This window comes from Spermophilus citellus (genome assembly GCF_964194105.1).
Source record: "Spermophilus citellus genome assembly, chromosome: 9".
Classification (NCBI taxonomy): Eukaryota; Metazoa; Chordata; class Mammalia; order Rodentia; family Sciuridae; genus Spermophilus; species Spermophilus citellus.
Window position 1 is genome coordinate 106,603,414 of NC_138191.1, and position 21,646 is coordinate 106,625,059.

The 21,646-nt window shown below is 43.5% G+C and overlaps 2 protein-coding genes across 9 annotated transcripts in view; one reads left to right on the forward strand and one right to left on the reverse strand.

The window, feature by feature from the left end:
* Positions 1-36: 36 nt before the first annotated feature.
* MPL (MPL proto-oncogene, thrombopoietin receptor) lies at positions 37-12,384 on the reverse strand. Of its 3 annotated transcripts, none has more exons than XM_081307722.1 (12): positions 12,091-12,384; positions 11,800-11,932; positions 11,320-11,498; positions 10,466-10,584; positions 9,919-10,081; positions 9,530-9,656; positions 5,564-5,748; positions 5,262-5,404; positions 4,129-4,288; positions 3,793-3,889; positions 1,309-1,396; positions 63-1,095 (listed from the first exon to the last, which is right to left on the reverse strand). In XM_081307722.1, exons 1-12 carry the CDS (start codon positions 12,167-12,169, stop codon positions 802-804), a joined length of 1,767 nt encoding a protein of 588 aa, XP_081163848.1. In that variant the 5' UTR covers positions 12,170-12,384; the 3' UTR covers positions 63-801. The 3 variants fall into 3 exon arrangements, 2 of the variants coding, with proteins under 2 accessions (XP_081163848.1, XP_081163847.1); XM_081307721.1 differs by having other exon boundaries at positions 10,466-10,764; XR_014023742.1 differs by lacking the exons at positions 63-1,095; positions 4,129-4,288; positions 5,262-5,404; ... (5 more) ...; positions 11,800-11,932; positions 12,091-12,384 and adding an exon at positions 37-55 and having other exon boundaries at positions 3,793-4,099.
* LOC308656534 (type III endosome membrane protein TEMP) overlaps positions 3,220-21,646 on the forward strand; it is a 66,494-nt gene continuing 48,067 nt past the window's right edge. For all 6 annotated transcript variants that reach the window (XM_081307724.1, XM_081307725.1, XM_081307727.1 and 3 more), the window contains exon 1: positions 3,220-3,376. The gene's annotated coding sequence lies outside the window, so the exon portion shown is untranslated. The remainder of the gene's footprint in view (positions 3,377-21,646) is intronic.

Genomic DNA, 21,646 nt, shown 5'->3' on the forward strand with positions numbered 1-21,646 from the left:
TGTAGATCAGTGGCCAAAAGCACACCTAGCAAGGTTCTGGATTCCATCCCCAGTACTGCCAGAAGAAAAACAAGTAATGGAATCTTACAATAGTTAAAGAATCAAAGAAATTCTGGAATAAGTGAAGAAGGAATAATTATAACAGTAGTTCAGATATATTAAGCGTTTACTATATCCTAGGCACTTTTGTTTTACCTAGGTTGTCTCACTAATTCTTTTCATGACACCAGTGGCGTTTTATTGATGCAAAAACTAAGGATCAAAGACATTCTGTTTTTTGCCTTAGGGTGCACAGCTAGCAAGTATGAAAGACAGAAACTGAACCTATGTCTGGCTCCACAGTTTATCTCTAACAGTATACTTAGGCAGGAGCAGAATCCAAAGAGGTGCCAGTGTGGAAGCCAAGGTAGGAAAGAATTTAAAGGAGAAATTAGTCAACTATAACAAATGCCACAGAGAGATCAAATAAATTGATGATTAACAAGATCCTATGGGCCTTTATAACTAGAAGATTTGAACTGAACTTTGCCTGAGCAGTTTCATTAGCAAAGTGGTAGAAGGGGAACTAATAGAAGTATTCTGGAGTCAATGAGAGGTGGAATTTGGTGTTCAAGGGGACAGAGGGTAAAAGTCAGAGAAATTAGTCTGGCTGTGGAGAAAGGGGCCCAGATCTGGCAGCAGCAGCATGAAAGATCAATTCTATGAGGTTGAGCTAGGTGGGCAGGCAAAGGGGGAATGAAAGTGAGATCTGAGGTGTTGGTGTTGGAGGGTAGAATAGGGTAGAGTGGTTCACAGAGAGGTCTAGATCTGTCCAGAGTACTGGGAGTGAGGAGCCAGCCTGCAAGGCTGCTGCCAACAGCTTAGTGGTAGGTAGGAATGGTTGGCAATGTGGGTAGTGCAGCAGGACCCTGACTCAGCCATGGGTGGGCATGCAGAGAGGGGCATGGTTCCCAGGCAAGAAGGCTGCAATCCTCGGTAGTCCATCTGGGCTTGGGAGGGACACAGGGGCAAGGGAATCCTCTCTGAAGACTTAGGTAAGATTTCAAGGAGGCTGGGTTCCACTTCTTCATAGGTATCTGTGACTGTGGCCTTGGGCTGGAGAGATATGAAAGGAGTGGATTAGAGCAGATGGTGTGTTGGGTGGGTGGGTGGGGGTGGGATTGGATTGTGTGGAAAGGAGCATTGGGCTGGGGTTAGTTCCTGGGGGTGGGTATGCTGCTAGGCAAGGACCTTGAACAAGTTACACTGTGGGGTCAAGGATCGTTGGTGATGGGGAAAGGTGTAGGGAAGGAAGAAGAGTGCACTCACCGGACTCAGGGCCGCACTATCCCTAAGGTACTGGCCTAGGACCCGGTGAAGGTCTGGAAGTGAGGGCCACAGGGCATGCCTCAGTCTCCTAGAGAACAAGGAAGAAAAGGAGAATGAATCTTGGGAGTGAATTGGGAGGGATAAGGAAAGCACTGAAGTGGGGCAGTGGGGGAGGCAGTGAGGCTGAGGGCTAAGCCTCAGAGAGACAGGAGCATAGCTAAGGCTATAAAGTAAGGGAGAGGAGTAGAGGTGGGAAGAAAACCTCAGGTGGGAGAGAGAAGCTGGTGTATAAAGTGTAGCACAGAGCTTTCTCAAACATTCCTATCTCAGGGCATTTGCCCTTCTTCCTGCCTGGACACAATTTATTCCCTCACTTCATTTAAGTCTCTCCTAAATCTTAACAGAGACATCATCCCTGACTACCTTAAAACTCTAACATCTCCTTTCCCCATCACTCTTATTTCCTGCTATATTTTCCTTTATAGCACTTATTGCATATTTATTACATTGTTACATTCATTTGTTTTTAGCTGTCTTACCCCACTATAGCACAAGCTCTTTGAGAGAAAAAGTTTATTTTTTCACTCCTAAATCTCCAGTGTCTGGCCGATAATAGGTGCTCAAGAAATTATTAGAACCAGTGGAGCTTATTACTAAATTCTAGGGAGAGTGGTCTATGTGGGAAGAGCATGGGTTAAGCTGTGTTGGGACCTCCAATTTTTGCTTTGTTTTGGTGCTGGGAGTCAAACCCAGGGCCTCACACAAGAGGCAAATCTGTCCATTCTCCCTTCCTTCATTCATTTATTTTTGGTTCTAGAGACTGAACTCAGGGGTTCTTTACCACTGAGCCACATCCCCGGCCCTTTTTATTTTATTTTATTTTTTTATTTTGAGATAGGGCCTTGATAAGTTGCATAGGGCCTCACTAATTTGCCAAAGCTAGTTTCAAACTTACAATCCTCCTTAAGCAAAAACTTTTAACATTTAGCTACAGCCTCAGCCCTATCCTTCAGTTTCTTTAGCCTCACATTTTCATGTGGAAAGACTTTAGCTGGGCATTTCTGGCCTCTTCCACTACTTCACTCCCATTTCCTTAGGAGTGGTTGGGGAAAAAGAACTGAGAATGCCTAGTTCAGAAGCTCCCTCTCCCGCTTCTCTGCAAATGTGTTTTTGTCATTACCTTCTACCTTCATAGAGGCTACATTCCAGTCTGTTCATACACATAGGCAGGTTGAAAGTTCAGAGAAAGGACTGGGGTGTAGCTCAGTGGGAGAACACTTGCCAAGGATGTGCAAAGCCTTGGACTCAATCCCCAGCACCAATAAAACAAACAAACAAAAAACATAAAAAAGTTCAGAGAGTGACATGTTTAAAGATGGAAGCCTCCAACACATTGCCTGGAGCACCTGACTTCTGAGCTAAGACTGTAAGAACGAGCTGATATTACCAGTTGAAGGGTTGAGGTGGAATGGATTCTATCCTTCGTGTTTATAATTTCCAGTGACATTTCTCCTCAGCCTCCACATATGTGAGTCACTCATTACTAACATTTATTTAAGGGCCTGCTACTTGGCAGGCATAGTGCTAAGAACTTAAAAATGACCAAGTAAGGTCTAATATAGGCATACAAAGAAAGAAATACAGGGCTGGGGGTATAGCTCAGTAGCAGAGCATGTGCTTAGCAAGGTCCTAGGTTCAATCTCCAGTACTCAAAAACAGAAAAATATATAAATGCTGTAAAATGCTATTGGTACCATATTGGGGCACAAAAGAGCAGCCAATAAGGGAGGGTCAGGGAGGTTTCTTAAGAGCTGGTGGAGAAAGAAAGCTATTTAAAGATGAATGGGTATTAGCCAGCCAGGAAGGATATTCCAGGCAGAAGGGACATGATGTGCAGATACTGACAAGTAAGACAGCCTGACTTGTGGAGGAAATCAACACTTTGGCAAGGCTGATGCGCAGGGTAGAAGATGGTGGATGTGCTGGCAGGAAACAGATTTTGCAGAGCCTTGCCTGTCATTCTACACATTCTGGATTCTCTCCTGGGGAGCTACTGAAAAGATTTAAGGTGGGGAAAGATAGGCTCATGTGTGCGTTTTAAAAAGATTATTCTGATGGCTGTGTGAAGCTAGATTGAAAAGAACAGGCTCCGTTTCAGTGAGTCAGATTGTGTCTGTCGGGCTACAAAAAGGGAGCCATTGTTTGAGCTAGGTTTTAGGAGGTGAAATGACCAGACCTGATGGCCACTGGATGGGGTGGGGGTGGGGAGGGAGAAGCATAAGTGCCTGAGCTTGCGCCAAAGGTGGGCAGTAGCCAGGAGGTAGGGCTGTTGGAGGACAACGGTAGAGTGGGCAAGTTAAGAGGGTGTCACTGCCGGAAGCGGCTGAAGCCATAGGTGTAGGCGTGCGGTGGTCCGAGAGCAAGTGTCATGGAGTGACCCCAGGATGCTGGTTTAGAAACCTCTGCCCCTGGAGGAGGTGGTACCTGTAGCGCGCAGGAAACTGCCACCTCAGCAGCAGCAGGCCCAGGAGGGCGCTGACGCCCAGCAACAGGAGCAGAGCGGTCACCAAGGAGATCCAGGCTAGGGACAAAACCCGTCAGATCTCGGCCGACTCTTGGCCCGCCCGGCTGGCGCGCCAGATCCTGCCGCGTCTCCGCCCCTCAAGCCACCCTTGGTCACCCCAGGTCATCCCTGGGTACCGAACGCACAGCACATCCACGCAGCCTCAGACCGGTGCGCTCAGGACCCCGCCCTGTGACCAGCGTCCCGCCCCTCGCGCAGCCGTAGAAAGGCTTTGGCCACGCCCGGCCCGGGCTCACCGGTCTCCGAGGCGGTCTCTACTCTCGTTGGGTCTGACCAGGCGCTCCACGGGCCTTGGTAGGTGGGGCCGTTGAGCCTGGCGCGCAGCTGTAAGTGGTAACGAGATCTCGGGCGCAGCTCCAAGGTCCCTCCCCGGGCCCCGAGAGGTGGCTCCAATATCTGCGCAGAGATCTCACATTCATACTGACCCCGAGATATGTAGACCCCTTCCGGGTTCTTTTATTACTATTCCTGGTCGGGCATAGCCGCTCAGACCTACACTCAGATACTCAGCCACACGGACCATGGACGAGTACCACTCATGCTGCAAATGATGCCAGATTTGCCATAGGTGCTGGAAGGTACAAGTATCATGTGCACGAGCAGTGAGACTTAATCACTTAGCAAACCGTTATGAATTGCTTGAGAAATGCCAAACATTGCACTAGGCACTGTAGAAAAAGATAAATAAATAGAACCGTCTCTCACATATCTAATGATGGAGACTTCCAAACAAGTAAATAATCACAACAATTAATTAGTAGGGGGTACCATGAGAGCACAAAGAAACGTGAGTGCTGCCTGTGCTGCTAGGTTGGGGGTCACAGAATAGTTCAGTATGCTGAAAGCACAAGTGGGAAGGATGGATGGGTAAAGAGAAGGCAAAAGCAGTCGTAGTAGGAGGCTGAGGAGTGTTTGTACATTATTCAACTTGTTAATAAGTAAGGAGAAGAAGGGGTAAGGAGAAAGAAAGAGTGCCAGTGTCGGACAGAAGAGAGCTTAACGAAGAAATTCTGGATGGTTTTATTTTACAAATTTATAGTCGAAGGAATCCATGGTTGCATCAGGATAGTGATTACTTTTGATGGGAAGGTGACTGTAGAGGGCATAAGGAGTGCTGGAAATAATTTATGTCTTGATCTTGGTAATAGTTGCATGGGTGTATACCCAAAGAAGATTAACTATACGTTTAAAGTTTGTATACTTCATATAAAATATACCTTGGTAAAAACAAAATACATTCAGGAAGAAAGATGAATTCAGTTTTGAATACATTGAGTTTGAACTCAACACAGTCCTTCTGATAAGAAACATAATAAACCCTAGGAACACACAGTATCAAGCTCTGCAGGCATTTGTCACTTGACCATACCTTCCAATCCTGATGGTCTTCTCCCGTGTATCGCAGCTGATAGCAGGTCTCTTGGGCTGCCCAAGGTGATGGGTGCTGCCATTCCAATTCCAGCTGCCCACTGGAGATCTCCCTCCAAAGCAGGTTTGGGGTGGGGATGAGCACTACAGGGATTTTAGCAGGACTAGTTTAAGCCCTTCTGTGTGTGAGACATCATGCTAACAGGGTCATGGAGCAGAAGTGCCAGAGTTGGGAATCCTGGACATAGGGTCGGATTTGGGGAGGGAAGGCTGTGTGGTTGGAATGAGGAAGAAAGTTCTTACCAACTTGGTGGATCCAAAAAGGAGAACCCAGGTAGCTGTAAACAGCACCCTTGGCTGTGGTCACCTCTACAAGGATGTGAATAACGCTGTCATTTTGTGACTTGAAGTGGCATCGAGAGAACCGAGGGGGCTGTAATCCTGGATTTGTTTCCTCCTCCTCTTCACACTTCTCCCACATGGGGTCCCTAAGAACCAGTCCCACAGAGTCATTAAATCAGGCCTGCCCCAGAAACTAATCCCCATCCTCACCATGATACAGGACTATGGTCTGTATGGATTATAATCTAACTTCTCCCTTGGATAGCCCTTCAGAGCTTTCCCTTTATCTCTCTCTTGATACCCAGCCTCTTCCCCTTAAGGAAAGAGCTAGCATGATATATGAAAATAGTATAGTCAATAGAGTTCAGGTCTTGGCCTACTAGTGTATAATGATGGGCAAAATATTTATTTCTGCTTTAATTTCCTTCCTTTTATAAAATAGGTTGACACCTACCTCACAGGATTGTTTCAAAGATTAAAGAGTCTTCATCTTTTTGGAGGGAAATATCTTTAGAGTTTTAAATTTATTCTCATAAGCAGCCCTCTTATTTGGTTATTTGCCATTAGTTTATTACAACCATCTTCTAACTGGTTTTTCTACTGCTGTTTTCACCATTATCTTCAGTTAGTTCTCCACATGGCTACCAGATTTTGTTTTCAAAAATATTGCTCTGGTAATGTCCAGAATATATCACAAATCTGTTTATTTTGATCTTTACCACTGCCACATAAGGTGAAACCACCATTATCTCTTGTCTGGATGAAGGCAAATTTTTTAACTGCTGACCTTGCTCCCACTCTTATTTATGATTCCACAGAGAAACATCTTTTAAAATTTTAAGTCAGGTTATTTTTCTGTTTAAAATCCTTCAATGATCCTTATCTCATTATGATTTGATGCCTCATTATCTCACCATATTCATCTCTGACTCTCATGCCAATTTAACACCCTTCATCTCCATGGGCCTTCTTTCTGTGCCACAAATGTGCCAAATGCACCGTCTTTGCATTTTGTCTTTGCCCTGAATTGCTTTGACTTTAGGTCTAGACAGGATTCATTCTGTTTGCTATGTAGATATCAGCTCACCTGTTTCTGGCGAGCCTTTTCCTGAGCATTCAGTCTAAATTAACACCTCCCCCACCTTCTACAAGCACTCTACCGCTAAGCTACATCCTCAGCCCAAGAACCTTTTCTATTTTATTTGTCACTCTGTTTCCAGTACCTGGCACATAATCTTCTCAATAATAATTGTTTATTGAGTAAATGAATCATATCTCCTTCTTGATTATATTCCCAAAGTAACTCTACATCCATTAAAATTATCACTCTGAGTATTTATATATTTATTCATTTATTCAACAAATAATTGATACCCATGTACAAAGGCCTTATGCTATCCTATGAGTACATAGAGGAATAATTGTCAAGGAGCTCTCATTTCAGTGGGAGAGACAGAAAAACAAACAGATGCTATTTTTTCTGGGATGTGCAGACTGGCTTTAAATCATCTAGGGGGAGCATCTGACATACTGGGAGGTGTTTAGACTGAATCTTGGACTATAAATAGGCTGAGCAAAGGGAATAATTGGGCATCCCAGGCACAGACTCATGCATAAATAGAAGAGTGTGCTTTGGAGAAGTTTCCAAGTGGTATGGAATGATTTTAGGATTGAGGGCTTGGTGGCAAATGGTAAATGTAGAACATGTCATGGATATGCCCTTGTGGCCTCTCTAAAGAGCTTGAACTTAAATCTTATAGTGATTATTGAAAACATTTAAGGATTTTAAACAGAGAAATGTCATAATTACCTTTGTACTTCTGGAAGATCACTTTAACTACAGTTTGTAGGAAGGATTTTTGAGGGGAGAGTAGAAACAGAGAAATTCATTAGGACAGTGTGGTGGTTTTTTTTTTTTTTAATGTGCAAAGTGGTAAGGGCTTGAAAATAGGGTGGTAGCAGCAGGGATAGAGTGAAAGATATGATCCAAGAAATATTAAAGAGGCAGGAGCAATAAGACTGGAGGGATGGAGCAAATCCAGGGCAATTTGTATATTTCAGGCTTGGAAAACCGAGTATATAGAAGGATGGAGGACATTAAAGAGAAGGGGCAGGTTTTGGTAGAAGAAATGATGACTTCAGTTTTGTCAATCCTTAATCCTTGCATGGCACCTCTATATTATTGGAAATCTGTGTAGTTATTAAAAATGAACGAGTTAACGCTTTTTGTAATGAGCTCCAAGATATATATATATATATATATATATATATATATATATATATATATTTAAGTAAAAAGGTGAGTTAACCATGTGGGGCTGGTAGCTCAGTAGTAGAGTGCTTGCCCAGCATGCGCAAGGCCCAGGGTTTCAAACAAAAAGCAAATTATATATAAATGTGATCCAATATATATTTTTAAATGTATGTAGACATATATAAATGCATAGAAAAAACTAAAGAACACATTAAAACTGTTAATAGTGGATTTTTCATTATTCATTCATTGGAACAATTTTTAACTGAGTACCTACTGGCACTGTGGTAGGAGAGAATATATTGGTGAGTAACAATGTTTGTTGACTTTGCCCTAATGGGTCATGTATAGTCAAGATCAGCCTTTCTCAACTGGAATTCTAAGATAATTTTTAAAATCAACTGAATAGTCATATTAAGTATAAATGTTAAATTGTAACTGTGGTGAATACATAAGAAGAAGTACGTGGTACAATAAGAGTGTATAATCATGCCATTGGATCTAATAAGGAAGAACTGTAATAAAGGAGGGTTTCCTGAGATTTTGAAGGAAAAGTAGTAGTAAAGATGGAAGAGCTGGAAAACAACACGTGCGTAGATAAAGATGTAGAGGAAATAGAGGGAACCAGGGAAGGCTAGTACTGGGACAGAGAAAGCAAAGGGGCTAGGATAAGATGAAGCTGAAAGCATATGTAGGGGCTGGGTCTTTTAGAATTTTATAAGGCTTCAGTACATTCTAACACCAGTGAAAAGCTATCAAGGACTTTAACTTTTTATTTTTTATTTTTTTGGTAATGGGGAACCCAGGGCCTTGTGCATGCTAGGCAAGAGCTTTACCACTGAGCTACATCCCTAGCCCACTATCAAAAGATTTTAAAGTAGGGAGTGTTTTGTTCATCTTTTGAACTTTTTCTTCCCTCTCTCTCTTCTTTCCTTTTTTCTTTTTCTCTTTAATGCTGGGGATTGAACCCAGGACCTTGCACATGCTAGGCAAACGCTCTACACCCCAGCCCTCATTTTTACACTTTTGAAAGATCAGTCAAGCTTCTATGAAGAGAATGACTTGGTGATTAATTAATAGGTCTTAGGTCTTTTCAGTAGCCCAAGTGAGAGATGATGATGGCTTGTACCAGGGCAATGGCAGAGATAAAGTGTACATATTCTAAAGATATTTTATAGATAAAATTAACAAAACTTGGTAATAAATTTGGAGAGGATTAAGGATCAGTGAGGTGTTTGGTTGAAGTCCTTGAAGGCCAGGCTAACTTTTGTATGGATTTAACAGATCTCAAATCATGGGAAATTGAAATACATACCTATGTATGGAAAGGCCATGCAAAGTTACAGTTTTACAAAGATCGTGCAATATTTGATGTTAACAAAGGTCACTTAGTCCACAGCATGGAGAATAAATTGGAGGTGAATGAGACTATAGGTTTTGTAATGGTCCAGATGACATAAATAAGGCTGACATAAACCAAGGCATTACCAGTGAGAATGGAAAAAGGTTGAGAAGATAAAGCTCTCAGTGGAAATGGGAGAATAGGTACTGGAGGCTGTTCAGTTTGGAGACAAGGTAGGAGAGTGAAAAGGATCAAGAGTACTCTCTTCCCTCTTTCTGCAGATTTGTCTTTTTCTCATAACATCAGATTCAACCAATAGTGTAACTCTTACCTATCTCTGGGGCAGCATCGTGTCCTGCTGTGATAAAAGAAGCCTTGAGAGTTAGTATGGTCCTGTTGCTGCCACTGACAGGTAACATTCTTCAGGTCCAAGGTAAAGCACTGCAGTCCAATTGCCACTGAAGTCAAAGAAGTAAGTCCTATCAGGTCCATGTGCCCCTACTCTTTAGAGTATCTGTATCATTTTTATGCACACAATATAGAACATTTATTCTTATTCTCTCTTCTCTCTCTGACCAGAGTTCATCCTGTGCAAAGGCTAGTTTGAGGTCATCAGGAAGGACATGATTCCTAAAGTCTCCATATCCAGCCCAATCCTCCCTAGAGATCTTTTTTACTTTTTAATCTTCTCCCCATCTACCAATTTCTTTGTTGACCCACCTGCATTCCTGGGCAAGTCCACAGTCACAGGAGAGGACCAGGAGCCCCAGGATCCCCGGAGGGAGACCCCATCAGGTTGGCTGCGTAGCTGGATCCAGTAGGAGTTGCCAGGCTGGAGGCCAGAGATGAGGCAGCTTCTTCGCATCACTGTCAGAGATGGATCCTTGGGAGAAGAATCCAAGTGTCAGAATCTAGGCCTGCCTCTCATCCAAGACAGCCTCTGTCCCTTATACTGGAAGCCCTACAGTACCCCTGGGCAGACCTCAGCTCCTTATTGAATAGATATGCACTCAGATTGGGGGCCAGGTTGTTGGGTTTCAGGTGATGTTCAGGGATTTTTAGGGAAATTTACTTTACTTTGGAGGTCTAACAGCCCTGAATTTTGTCAGTGTGGATGACTCAAAGGGGGAAACCCCTAAATAAATCCCGAGGGCTAATAACTCCCCAAGAACCAGTCCAGTCTTGAGTCCCCAAAGTATGTTTACTGTGGCAAAACTGAGGATAGAGGATAGGATGTAGGAGGTGAAGCAGAAGAAGGTTAGAATACTTCTCCAGTTGGGGAGGTTTGTGTTGGTCCATCCTGTTGGGGTGCTATGGACTGAACACATGGAGGTTGGTCTAGAGAGGAGGCTGCATTCAGCCTCCACCGAGTTGGGCAGCAGGTTTCTGTGGAGAGTAGCTGTATCACTGTGGGGCTGCTGGAGTTCCTGGGATCCTTCGGGCAATAACGGAGTTCATGCCTCAGGAAATCACTGATTTCAGGAGCTGGGGCCTCCCAGTGGATCTGAAGTTCTCCTGGCTGGCTCCCGCCCACAGCCTTGATGATATTAGGGGGAGATGGCAGGCCTGAGGGCAAAACAGGGCATATCAGAACTTTGAACACCATGTTCTTTGGTTCAATCCATGGACTATAGAAAGGGGTACTAAATTGAAGGTAGCCATTGGGTTAAAAAAAAAAGATCACAGATTGTCACTCTTTTGGGGAGATGGCAGGGTAGGAAGGCTCTTTATCCTCTCCTGCTTTCCTCATGAGAACAGAGACATCACTGCGATGTAATAGTTTGTTAGACTGCTCCTTGAACTTCTTTTCATGTTTGTATCCTTGTCATCTAGCATACTACTTGGCATACAGTAGGTATTATGTAACTGTAGAATGAGTGACTCAATGAATATATTAATGATGAGGGGACTGGGATGTCCTTGGTGTGAAATGGTTTTTGAGACAAATCTAGATTTGGATGCCAAGATTGGGAGGGATGATCACAGGATCTTGAGATGCCTCTGGAAATCTGGTAATGGGGGCGCATCCGCGTTGTCTCAAAAGGCTGCAGGCAAGTCTGATTCTAGGAGCTGGAATGCAGGCAACAAATGGGGGCGCCAGGGTGCTAGGGGTGCCCTTACCCACATTTTCCACAAAGAGTACCCGATGGGTCAAAGTCTGATTCAGGAACATGTCCTTCACCCAGAGGTGCAGTGGAAAAAAGAGGCGTACTTCATCCTGGGCTGGAAACTGGCACATATATCGGGTTCCAAAGGGGGGTATACTCCGGGAACTCAGGGGGCAGGCACGGGGCTTCTCTCTGTTGGTATAGGAGAAGTCTCCCAACATAATTGCCTTACTCAACCCTGAGGACCCAGGCCTTGGCCCATTCCCAACATCTGTTTTCATTGCTGCCATTTTTCTTTTCACTGCTAGAGATAGTTGGGATTTGGAATTATATAGGGGCTTGAGCTGAGCTGTTCATAAGGTGACTACTTAACACGTATTCTTAGAGTAAGTCCTCCAGTAGGGCCCCAAACAGGGAAGCTCTTAGAGTGGGACTCAGGAGAGCTAACCACAGGGACAAATATATGGGGAGTGAGGTACAACCCAGCACCTACCCTGGGTAGGCATACAGCAGCTGGTATGTCCCATTGGGCGCTGCCTCTTCCTCATTCCAGAAGCAAGTGAGGTCCTCAAATGTTTGGGAGAAACACCTCAGGGGCTCTGAGTCCAAGGCCAGCAAGGATACATCTGAGGAACAGCTGGTAAGTTGGGTTCTGGGTCCTACCAGGTGTGAGTAGGGGACCAGTGGGAACCTCTTACCCTACATCCCTTCCAAGGACTCTGCATCCCCTCCCAGGGGTCCCTCTTCCTGGGCATAGGTGATCTCCACCCTCTACCCACCTCACCTTGGCTGGTGACTTGTGCCAGGTTTTGTGGGACCAGGAGGAGGCAGGAGGTGACCATGAAGAGGGCCCAAAAGGGCATCTTCTCCGGCACTGTGTGCCTACTCTAGCCCATCCTCCCTTCAGGAAGCTGGGCCCCAATCCCCTCCCAGGCCAGCCCCTCAGGTTCCTGTCAGATACAGCCCCACGTCCTGTCCCTGTCCCTGCCCTGCTGGGGCCCATCCAGACCACACTGGGGCCAGGGGCCAGAGGAGGGGGAGTAGGCAGGAGGGTAAGAAAATTTTGAAAAAAAATGACATAGGCCTTTTGGTGGGAGGTATATATTCATACACAAAAAATAAAATAAGCCTGAGTGTGTGTCTATGTGTGAGTCTGTTATAGAAGGGCATACTGTCATCAAGAATGGCAACATTTACTGAGCACCTAAGCGGCACCTAACTAAAATCTATTGACTCATTTCATCTTCACAATAGTCTTATTATTCCCATTATAAAAGATGAGGAAATGGAGAGACAGAGACGATTTGCCTATGATCACATACTCCTCAGAGGTAAATTGCAGAAGGTCAACATTCAGAACCCAAGTGCTTAACAGCCATGTAATGCTTCTGGCAGATGTAATTAGTCAAGAAATAACTATCTGGCTCACAACCATGACAGATGGTGGGTATTTGCATTTTAATAGGTTCTGGACTTTATGCATAAATAATCACATTCCCCTGGATCTAGGCATGCCATCTCCATTGTGGATGGCCTCCACAGAAGCCTCTGGTCACTCTACTCAAAGTGGTCTATAGACAGTAGCAACAACAGAACTGGGAGTTTTATAAAATGCGAAATTCTAGGCCCTGCCCCAGACCTGCTAAAACAGAACTTGCATTCACCAAAATCCCCAGACAATTTGATAAAGTTTGTGAAGAGATGATCTTCAGTATTTCCATCTGGCTTGCTCAGAATCAGGGATGTTTAGTCTCAAACCTAGCTTGTGTTGGTCTTCGTGTTAGTACCAGAGTAGTAGTTATGATCTCTTCACGGAGGCCAAGGCCTCCTGGGCACACTGGTGGTTCCTATTCTGACTCTGGGAGTTCAGATGCTGGCTTAGGCAGAGAAGGGCAGTATGCATAGCCATGTTAACTCCTACATTTAACCCCTTGACCTCAACTGGGGCTTCCATTGCTGGCTCCTGCAGACCAGGTGTCCTCACATCTTTCTGTCTTCCTCCTTCTGAATTAATTTTACTAATCAGGAATTTCAATAGGGGAGGGGTGGGTAGAGGGAAGTGTTTCCGCCCTCCTATGAAGTCTTAGTTTCTCTGGCACCATTTTTCGGCAAGTTGTCCCTGATCCAGGTTTGTCATAAGCCCTGTCAGCCTTCAAATTACAAAGACCAATGGTAATAACTTTGGATGCCTCCCTCTGCCCCAGTCTCCAATCAAGGGCTACCCAACTTCTATCAGATCAAGGAAGAGAGGAAACACAACTTTAATGTTCATGCAGTCCACAGCTTTGGATGCTAAGTGAATACTCCTCTGGGCCCCAGATTTAGTGGCCAACTGCTTACTTGGCTTCTCCATTTGTGTGTCTAATAAACATCTTACAATTATGATGGCCAAGCTAGGTGTGGTAGTATGTGCCTTTAGTCACAACTACTCAGGAGGCCCAGGGAGGATCCTTGAGCCCACAGGTTCAAGACCAGCTTGGGCAACAGAATAAGATCCCATCTCAAAAAAAAAAAAAAAAAAAAAAGGCAAAAGAAAACTTTTGATTCTGGTTCTCACTTCCAAAACTTTGTTTTCCTACTTTTTTTTTTTCTTTTTGTAGTGCTGGGGATCGAACCCAGGGCCTTGTGCATGCGAGGCAAGTACTCTACCAACTGAGATATATCCCCAGTCCCCCCCCCATTTTTTATACTGTGTTTTTAAAATTTTGTTCTAATTAGTTATACATGATAGTAGAATGCACTTTGATATATCATACATAGATGGAGTATAATTTTTCATTCTTCTGGTTGTACATGATGTAGAATGCCATCGGATGCATAGTTTATATATATACATAAGGTAATAATTTTTGATTCAATCTACTATCCTTCCTACCCCTATTTTCCTAACTCTTGCCTATCTCTGTAAATAACAACTCCATCTACTGAGTTGATCAAACCCAAAAGCTCATTACTCCTTAATTCCTATCTTTCTCTTAACCTACATCCAATTAATTAGTAGGTCCTGCACTTCCTTCCAAGTGTGCACTGAACCTGAACATTTTTTTACCCCTTCTCCTCCCATCCTGGTCCATGTGAGTGTTACCGCAGTAGCTTTCTAACTGGTGTCCCTGCCTCCGCTCTTACTCCTTCCATCCATCTTCCATACAATAGTCTGATGTTTAAAACACACATCCAGGGCTGGGGCTGTGGCTCAGAGGCAGAGCGCTCACCTGGCATGAGTGAGGCACTGGGTTCGATCCTCAGCACCACTTAAAATTTTAAAAAGTTATTGTGTCCACCTAATTAAAAAAAAAACACACACATCTAATATCTTCACTCCCCTCTTAAAATCCCCCAAAGACTTCCCATTGCACTTAGAATATAATTCACCTGCCTGCTAATGGCACACAAGGCCCTATCTGACCTGGCCCCTGCCTGCTTGAACCTCATCTTCTATGACTTTCTTCTTCATCCTCCACCAGCCACAATAAACATTGTGTCTCTCATCTTCATCTTCATTGAACTCAAATTTTCTGCAACATTCAGTATTCTTCCCCTTAGGTTGTACAATGTCACATTCTCTTGGCTTCTTCCCACCTACTATAACATTCCCTCTCAGTTTATTTCTGTGGTTTCTCTTTCTTTTAAATATTGCTGTTCCCCAGGTGTTCTTACTTAGTCCTGAGTGATCGCATGACTTCAATTTGTTGTATACACCAGAAAGTCCTAATCACTCTCTTGAAATTCAGTTCTCAAATTACTTTTTTGGAAATCTCTATTTGTTGTTCCATGGGCACTTCAAACCCACCAAGTGCTAAACAAAACTATTACTAATTTTCACATGCCCTTTTGGATCTTTTTTCCTATGTTCTGCATCTCATATAGGCTACCCAGCCATCTAAGTCTGAAACCAGAGAGTGATTATCAAATCTTTATTTTCCTTCTGCTCTTGCATCCAAGTCCTTTCCAAGTCCTATGACTTCTATAGGGAAACAGTATAATAGTGATTAAGGGTGCAGAGCCCATATGGGGCTTGTCTGTGACTGTCAAAGAGTTGACATTAGGAATGTTCCTCCTCCATGGGATGAGGCCCAGCTACCTGTCCTTGTCATTTTCCCATTCCCTCCTACTTTCACATAGCTAGAAAAAGCTGCCTTCCCCAGTCCTTTGCTTTTTTAGAAAATCAAGCAGGAACTGGGTTAGGCCTAGGAAAAAGGAGGCCATGTGGATCTCCCACTTTGGCTAAAAAGTTGAAGACTCTTTAAGGTTCAGCCCAGTTTATCAGGCCTAGCCTTTTCTTTTGGAATATAAGGCCAAAGTCCTGGTTTTTGAAAGCTGGCATTTGATCTCTGGGTAGCCATTGTTCAGTAACTTTAGGGGTTGCTGGATGAGGACAGGCTCAGTAGAGTGCTGTGAAACTGGCTCTCAGAGAGGAGGGAGTCCTGTTTTGTAGGCTTTGCTGCTTTTTGTGGTGTTACATACTTCATAGGCAGTTTCAAGCTGCTAACGTGATGCCACTAGATGGTGAGTTGGGAAAAGAACTGGCTCTTGGGAGCACCTACCTGGGTCTTTGCCTTTCATCTTTGTCATTCCAGATTTCCTAACACCAGACATTTTATCCAATCAGGAAGCCTGAGTTCAGGTAGCTCTAGGCACCAGGATTCTGTATCTCTTCATCTCTTTTCCAACATTGCCAAACTTCTCTCTGAGACAAGGGTCTATTTATACCCCTACAGTGTACAGAGCACTGTACTTCCCCTTCCCTTTGTCAACATTAAGTTTGCCACTCTAGTCTACAAATGTTATCTTCTTACACAATATTTTCTGAGGCTTAAATTTGCTTTTATTTTTTCCCTACTCTAAACTCCTTTCATGGCTCCACATAATCCTCTGGATCAAGACTTCTCCCTAGATTCTGGGACATGGACTCTTCCCATCTAATTGCTCTCTTGAAATTTGAATTCTCAATTATTTGTTGGACATCTCTAGTTGTTGTTCCATAGGCACTTCAAACTCACCAAGCCCCCAACAGAACTATCACTTTTACATACCCTTTTGGAGACCAACTTTTACATACCCTTACCCTTCCCACCTTTGTGCCTTCCCATTCTTAGAATCTCTGTTTCATGATGTGCCATTCACTATCATTAAGCTCAACTCCTCCTCCTTTGCTCCACCTCCCCCAGGGTCTAACCAGGTACAGAACCTTTCCAACTTAATAGCCTGTTGGATCTTTCTTTATGATTTCAGACCTATCCCCAAGTCACTAGTTCTTAGGAGTCATTTCTTACTTTCCAACTATATGTAATGAGGCAAAATTCTAATTTAAAAAGAGAAATGCAATTTACACTCTTTTCAGAAGCCCATAGCTCTCTTGTGATCAGAAACAACTTGATAGACTTGGACTTTATTTATTTATTTTAATGAGGGCTTTGGGCATGATCTTGATAGGAAGCAAAGAGCTAAATTTACTGAATATGGAATAACTTCAGAGAAAAAGGAGAGGGGCCAGTAAGGGAAAGATGGCAACCTGGAGGGGCTAACCAGAGAGAAAAACTTCTTGAGGAGTATTTCAAAACAGTGATGCTCAATACTCATTTTAAATTTGTTCCCTATCCTGTGAATATTTAGCTTTCCTCCATCTTGCCCATCCAGTGAAAGATTTCCTGTGCTTGAAGCTCATATTCATGGTGCTTTAGGAACAAAGAGAAAGAGGCAATTACATCTGCGGAGTTGAGAGAGGAATGGTGTCCATAGAAAATGAGCAGCGCAATAATCAAGAATTAGCAAGAACAAGGATTCAGATTGAGGGGTGATGATGAGGACTAAACCTTGAGGAATCCTGGTAGAAGAGAAGGGGGCAAGGACTTCTCAGAGGATGAGGAATAAGGATGGAGCTACCCTAATTAGATGTAAATGGAAAAGGAAGCCACAAGGACCTGCAAGCTTTGAGGACATCTGGGTTGCACACACATTAATCTTTCCTTCTTCTATGTCCCCACAAAATCTTGCACTTCTTTTGGGGCATTTTTGTATGAAAATAGTCATGCCATGCTCCTCCACTAACTAGATGAGATGTGAACACCAAAGAAGAGACTTCAGCTCCCCTCGGGTGAGAACTGGGCAAGAGTGGCCTCCTCCTACTGACTCCCTCCCTTATTACTATTCTGTCTGTTACTGAAATCAACCGTGCTATTGTTTACCAGTGTGATGCTTGTGCTTTGTCTCCTTTCATCCTACAATAACTATTTAGCACTAAGTCCTCGATTTTCAGAAGAGGAAACTGAGGCTTTGAAGGAGTAAATGAGTTGTCCAAAGTTACTATTAAAGAATAGATCTGAGATTCAGGTCTGTTTGACTCTGAAACTTGTTTTCTTTTTTTTTTTTTAATGCTAATTCCTATATTGCCTAGGCTTGTCTTAAGTTCCTGGGCTCATGCAATCCTGCTGCCTCAGCCTCCCAAGTAGCTGGGATTGCAGGTGTGTGCCACCATGTCCAGCTAAATCTTGTGGGTTTTTTAAAGTTTTATTTTATTTACTTTTTATTTTTCAGTTGTAGTTAGACACAATTCATTTATTTTATCTATTTTATATGGTGCTGAGGATCGAACCCAGGGCTTTGAATGTGCTAGGCAAATGCTCTACTGCCGAACCACAACCCTAGCCCCAAGCCTGTGTTTTTAACCCCTCCATGGACACCTTTGACTAGGGCCACATTAGAGCTGTTTCCTCTGTTTTGTTCACTTATTTAATATTAAGTGTCTGGCACTGGGCTTAATGTGAGTCTCTCCCACAGTGTGAGGCTGAGTCCAAAGCAGGCATCTGGAGGGGTAGGATACTAATCTATGGGAAAAGGACCAGTAAAAAAGCTACAGGGGCCCATCTGGTTAATCCTGTGCCTGTACTCCATGCAGCATCCTGACTCCTGAGCTGCCCTTACTTTGGCTGCTGGCCTCTCTCTGATCTCTGGATTCAAGGCCTGCTGAAGAAAGAGGAGGGCCAGCCCCACCATTGCCAGCTTCTGCTTTGCCCCAGGAGAGGGCCTGGGGTGAGATAAGAGGATACACAGCCCATGGGAGGAGCCTGAGCTGCCCAGAGGGCCCTGCAGGAAACCACTCTTTCCTTGGGGGTGAGAAGGGAATGAATGACTCAGGACTGACTGGTGGGAGTTCCGTTTTTTGTGGTCAGGATGGGCAGCCAGGAGGCCCCTCAGACGAAGTGCCCACCAGGTTCGCCTTTCCTGATGCCTGTCTAATGAAGCTTTTCCTTTTGCCTTTTCCATCATTTCTCTGGAAACAAGTTTGTGTTGCTGGGCTAATCTCTTGCTCCAACCCCTGCCCAACCCAGGCCATCTCCCATGGGAACCGGGCGGTAGAGTGAGCAGGTGAGAAATGAAGCTAGAACTGGGTGGGGCAGGTGAGGTGGAGAATTTATGACCATGCTGTGTGCTTGCAGTTTCCAGTGGGGCCTTGGGTCCTTATGGTGCCACAACAGGAACGTGGGGTTCTTCTGTGTGGGGAGGGTGCCTTTGGAACTACCATCTTAGGGTGGAGTATGTGATCAATGTATTTGTGATGGGCTTGGAAGTGTGCTATACCCAAATCTGGCTCTTTCCCATAGTGTCAGAGGCAGCTCAGTGTTATGGCTAAGAAAGCAACTCTGGAGCCAGAGGTTAGAATTCCAGCCCTGCCACCCACTAGCTGTCAGACTTTAGCTAAGTTATTTAACCTCTCTGAGCCTTAAAATGAGGATAATAATAATGGTATCTACCTAATAGGTTGTTGAAGATTAAATGAATTAATATGTGCAAAGTGCTTGGCATTTAAGCATCATACAAGTGTTAGCTGTTTTTATCCTTTTAGTGGCTGACAATCCAGTTGTATCAGCAGAAGTTTGGCAGTAATCTTAGACTGTTCCCTCTCCAGATCCAATCCCTGCCCATTCTTTCTCCTAGGTATTTCTTCAGCTCACTAGTGCCACACTGTCATGTCACCTGCACTCTTGGAGTAGTCGTGCATTGATTTTTTTTTTTTTTTTTTTTTTTTTTGTTTTGGAGGAGGGTATTGGGAATTGAACTCAGGGGCACTCAACTGCTGAGCCACATCCCAGCCCTATTTTGTATTTTTTTAAAAAGTACTTTTAGGTTTAGATGGACAACATATCTTTATTTTGTTTTATTTTTTTTTTATGTGGTGCTGGGGATAGAACCCAGTGCCTCATATGTGGTAGGCAAGCACTCTACCACTAAGCCACAACTCCATCCCCTACTTTATATTTTATTTAGAGACAGGGTCTCACTGCTTAGTGCTTCGCTTTTGCTGAGGCTGGCTTTGAACTCGTGATCCTCCTGCCTCAGCCTCCCAAGCTGGCATGTGCCATGGTGCCTGGCTTGCACTGATTATTTTTTACTCCATTATTTTTCTTCTTTTTAAATAGTTTTATTGAAATATAATCACATATCATATAATCCACCCATGTAAGATGCACAATTCAGTGGTTTTTACTGTATTCACACATGTGTATAAGCACAATCAATTTCTTTTTTTTTTAATTTTTAAATATTTATTTATTTATTTATTTTTAGTTTTTCCGCAGACACAACATCTTTGTTTGTATGTGGTGCTGAGGATCGAACCCGGGCTGCACGCATGCCGGGCAAGTCGCTACTGCTTGAGCCACATCCCCAGCCCCCACAGTCAATTTCTATTACTTCAAAAAGAAACCCTGTACCTTTTTGCTCTCATGTTTATCCTCCACAACTTCTTCCCAATCCTAAGCAGCCACATTTCTAGCACTTTTATATAAATAAAATTCAAATTTGGTCTTTTTTGACTGCCTTCTTTTACTTATGGTATTTTTAATGTCCATGATACACTGTGTATTAGTACTTCATTCCTCCCTCTTTTTGGGGGGAGGGGTACCAAGGATTGAACCCAGGGGTGCTTACCTATGGAGTCACATCTACAGCCCTTTTTAGTTTTTATTTGGAAACAGGGTCACACTAAGGGCTGGGGATGTGGCTCAAGCGGTAGTGTGTTCGTCTGGCATGCGTGCAGCCCGGGTTGGATCCTCAGCACTATATACAAATAAAATAAAGATGTTGTGTCCACTGAAAACTGAAAAATAAATATTAAAAACTCTCCCTCTCTCTCTCTCTCTCTCTCTTAAAAAAGAAAAAAACAAGAAACAGGGTGTCACTAAGTTGCTAAGGGCCTTACTTACTGCTGAGGCAATTGATTGAACTTATAATTGTCCTGCCTTAGGCTCCTCAGCCATTGGAATTACAGCCACTCATCAGGGTGCCTGGCTTCATTTCCTTTTAATGGCTGAATCATGTTCCATTGTTTGGATACACCATATTTAATTTATCCATTCATCAGTTGATGGATATTGGGCTGTTTCCACATTTTGGCTATTATGAATCACGTTGGTATAAACATCTGTGTACAAGTTTTTGTGTGGACATTTTATTTCTCTTGGGTATATATGTAGGAGTGGAATTTATGTTTCTTATGAGAACTCTATGTTTAATTGTTTAAGAAACTGCCAGAATGTTTTCCAATGATGCTGCACAATTTTATATTCCCACTGGTAGTATATGAGAGTTCTGATTTCTCCTTGCCAATACCATGATTTTTTAAAAATTACAATTGTTTTTCTTGGTGGGTATGAAGTAGTATTTCACTATGATTTTGATTTTCATTTCCTGATAACCAAATCATGTTGTGTGTGGTTTTTTTTGTCCGTTGTATATCTTATTTGGAAATGTCTATTCCGATCCTTTGCCCTTTTGAAAAAATTAGGTTATCTGCCTCTTTGTTATTGAGTTGTAAGACTTCCTTATGTATCATTAGTCAGCTTTTTCATTGCTGAGACCAAAATACCTGACAAGAATAACTCTGAGGAGGAAAGATTTATTTTGGCTCATGAACATCAGAACATCACAGTGGATGGCTCAGCTCAGGGCAGCCAGGAAACCTGGGGGTAAGGGGAGTAGGGGGGAGGGAGGGAGGGGGGGGAGAGGGAGAGAGAGAGAGAGAGAGAGAGAGAGAGAGAGAGAGAGAGAGAGAGAGAGAGAGAAGAGAAATAAAGGGGCAGGAGAAAAGATAAAGCCTTCCAGGGAACAACCCTAGTGACCCACATCCTCTAACCAGGTTCTACCTCCCTGTAGTCCATTCATTGATCAATGGATTGATCCCCTGCTGAGGTCAGAGCTCTCACGATCATTGCCAAAATGATCTACCTCTGAATCTTGCAGTATTGGAAACCATTCTTTCAACAAAAGACTTTGGGGGACATTTTGGATCCAAATGACAACATAAATTCTAGATATGATTCTCTTATAAGAGAAATAATTTA

What these genes read in the sequence shown, in the direction of transcription:
- MPL (XM_081307721.1), bottom strand. Translation starts at nt 12,169, where the DNA reads ATGCCCTTTTGGGCCCTCTTCATGGTCACCTCCTGCCTCCTCCTGGTC. An exon ending in TTTTTGGATCCACCAAGTTG is followed by an intron (nt 5,405 to 5,563) that starts GTAAGAACTTTC and finishes AAATCCCTGTAG; the next exon opens with TGCTCATCCCCACCCCAAAC. An exon ending in AAGACCATCAGGATTGGAAG is followed by an intron (nt 4,289 to 5,261) that starts GTATGGTCAAGT and finishes ATCTCTGCGCAG; the next exon opens with ATATTGGAGCCACCTCTCGG.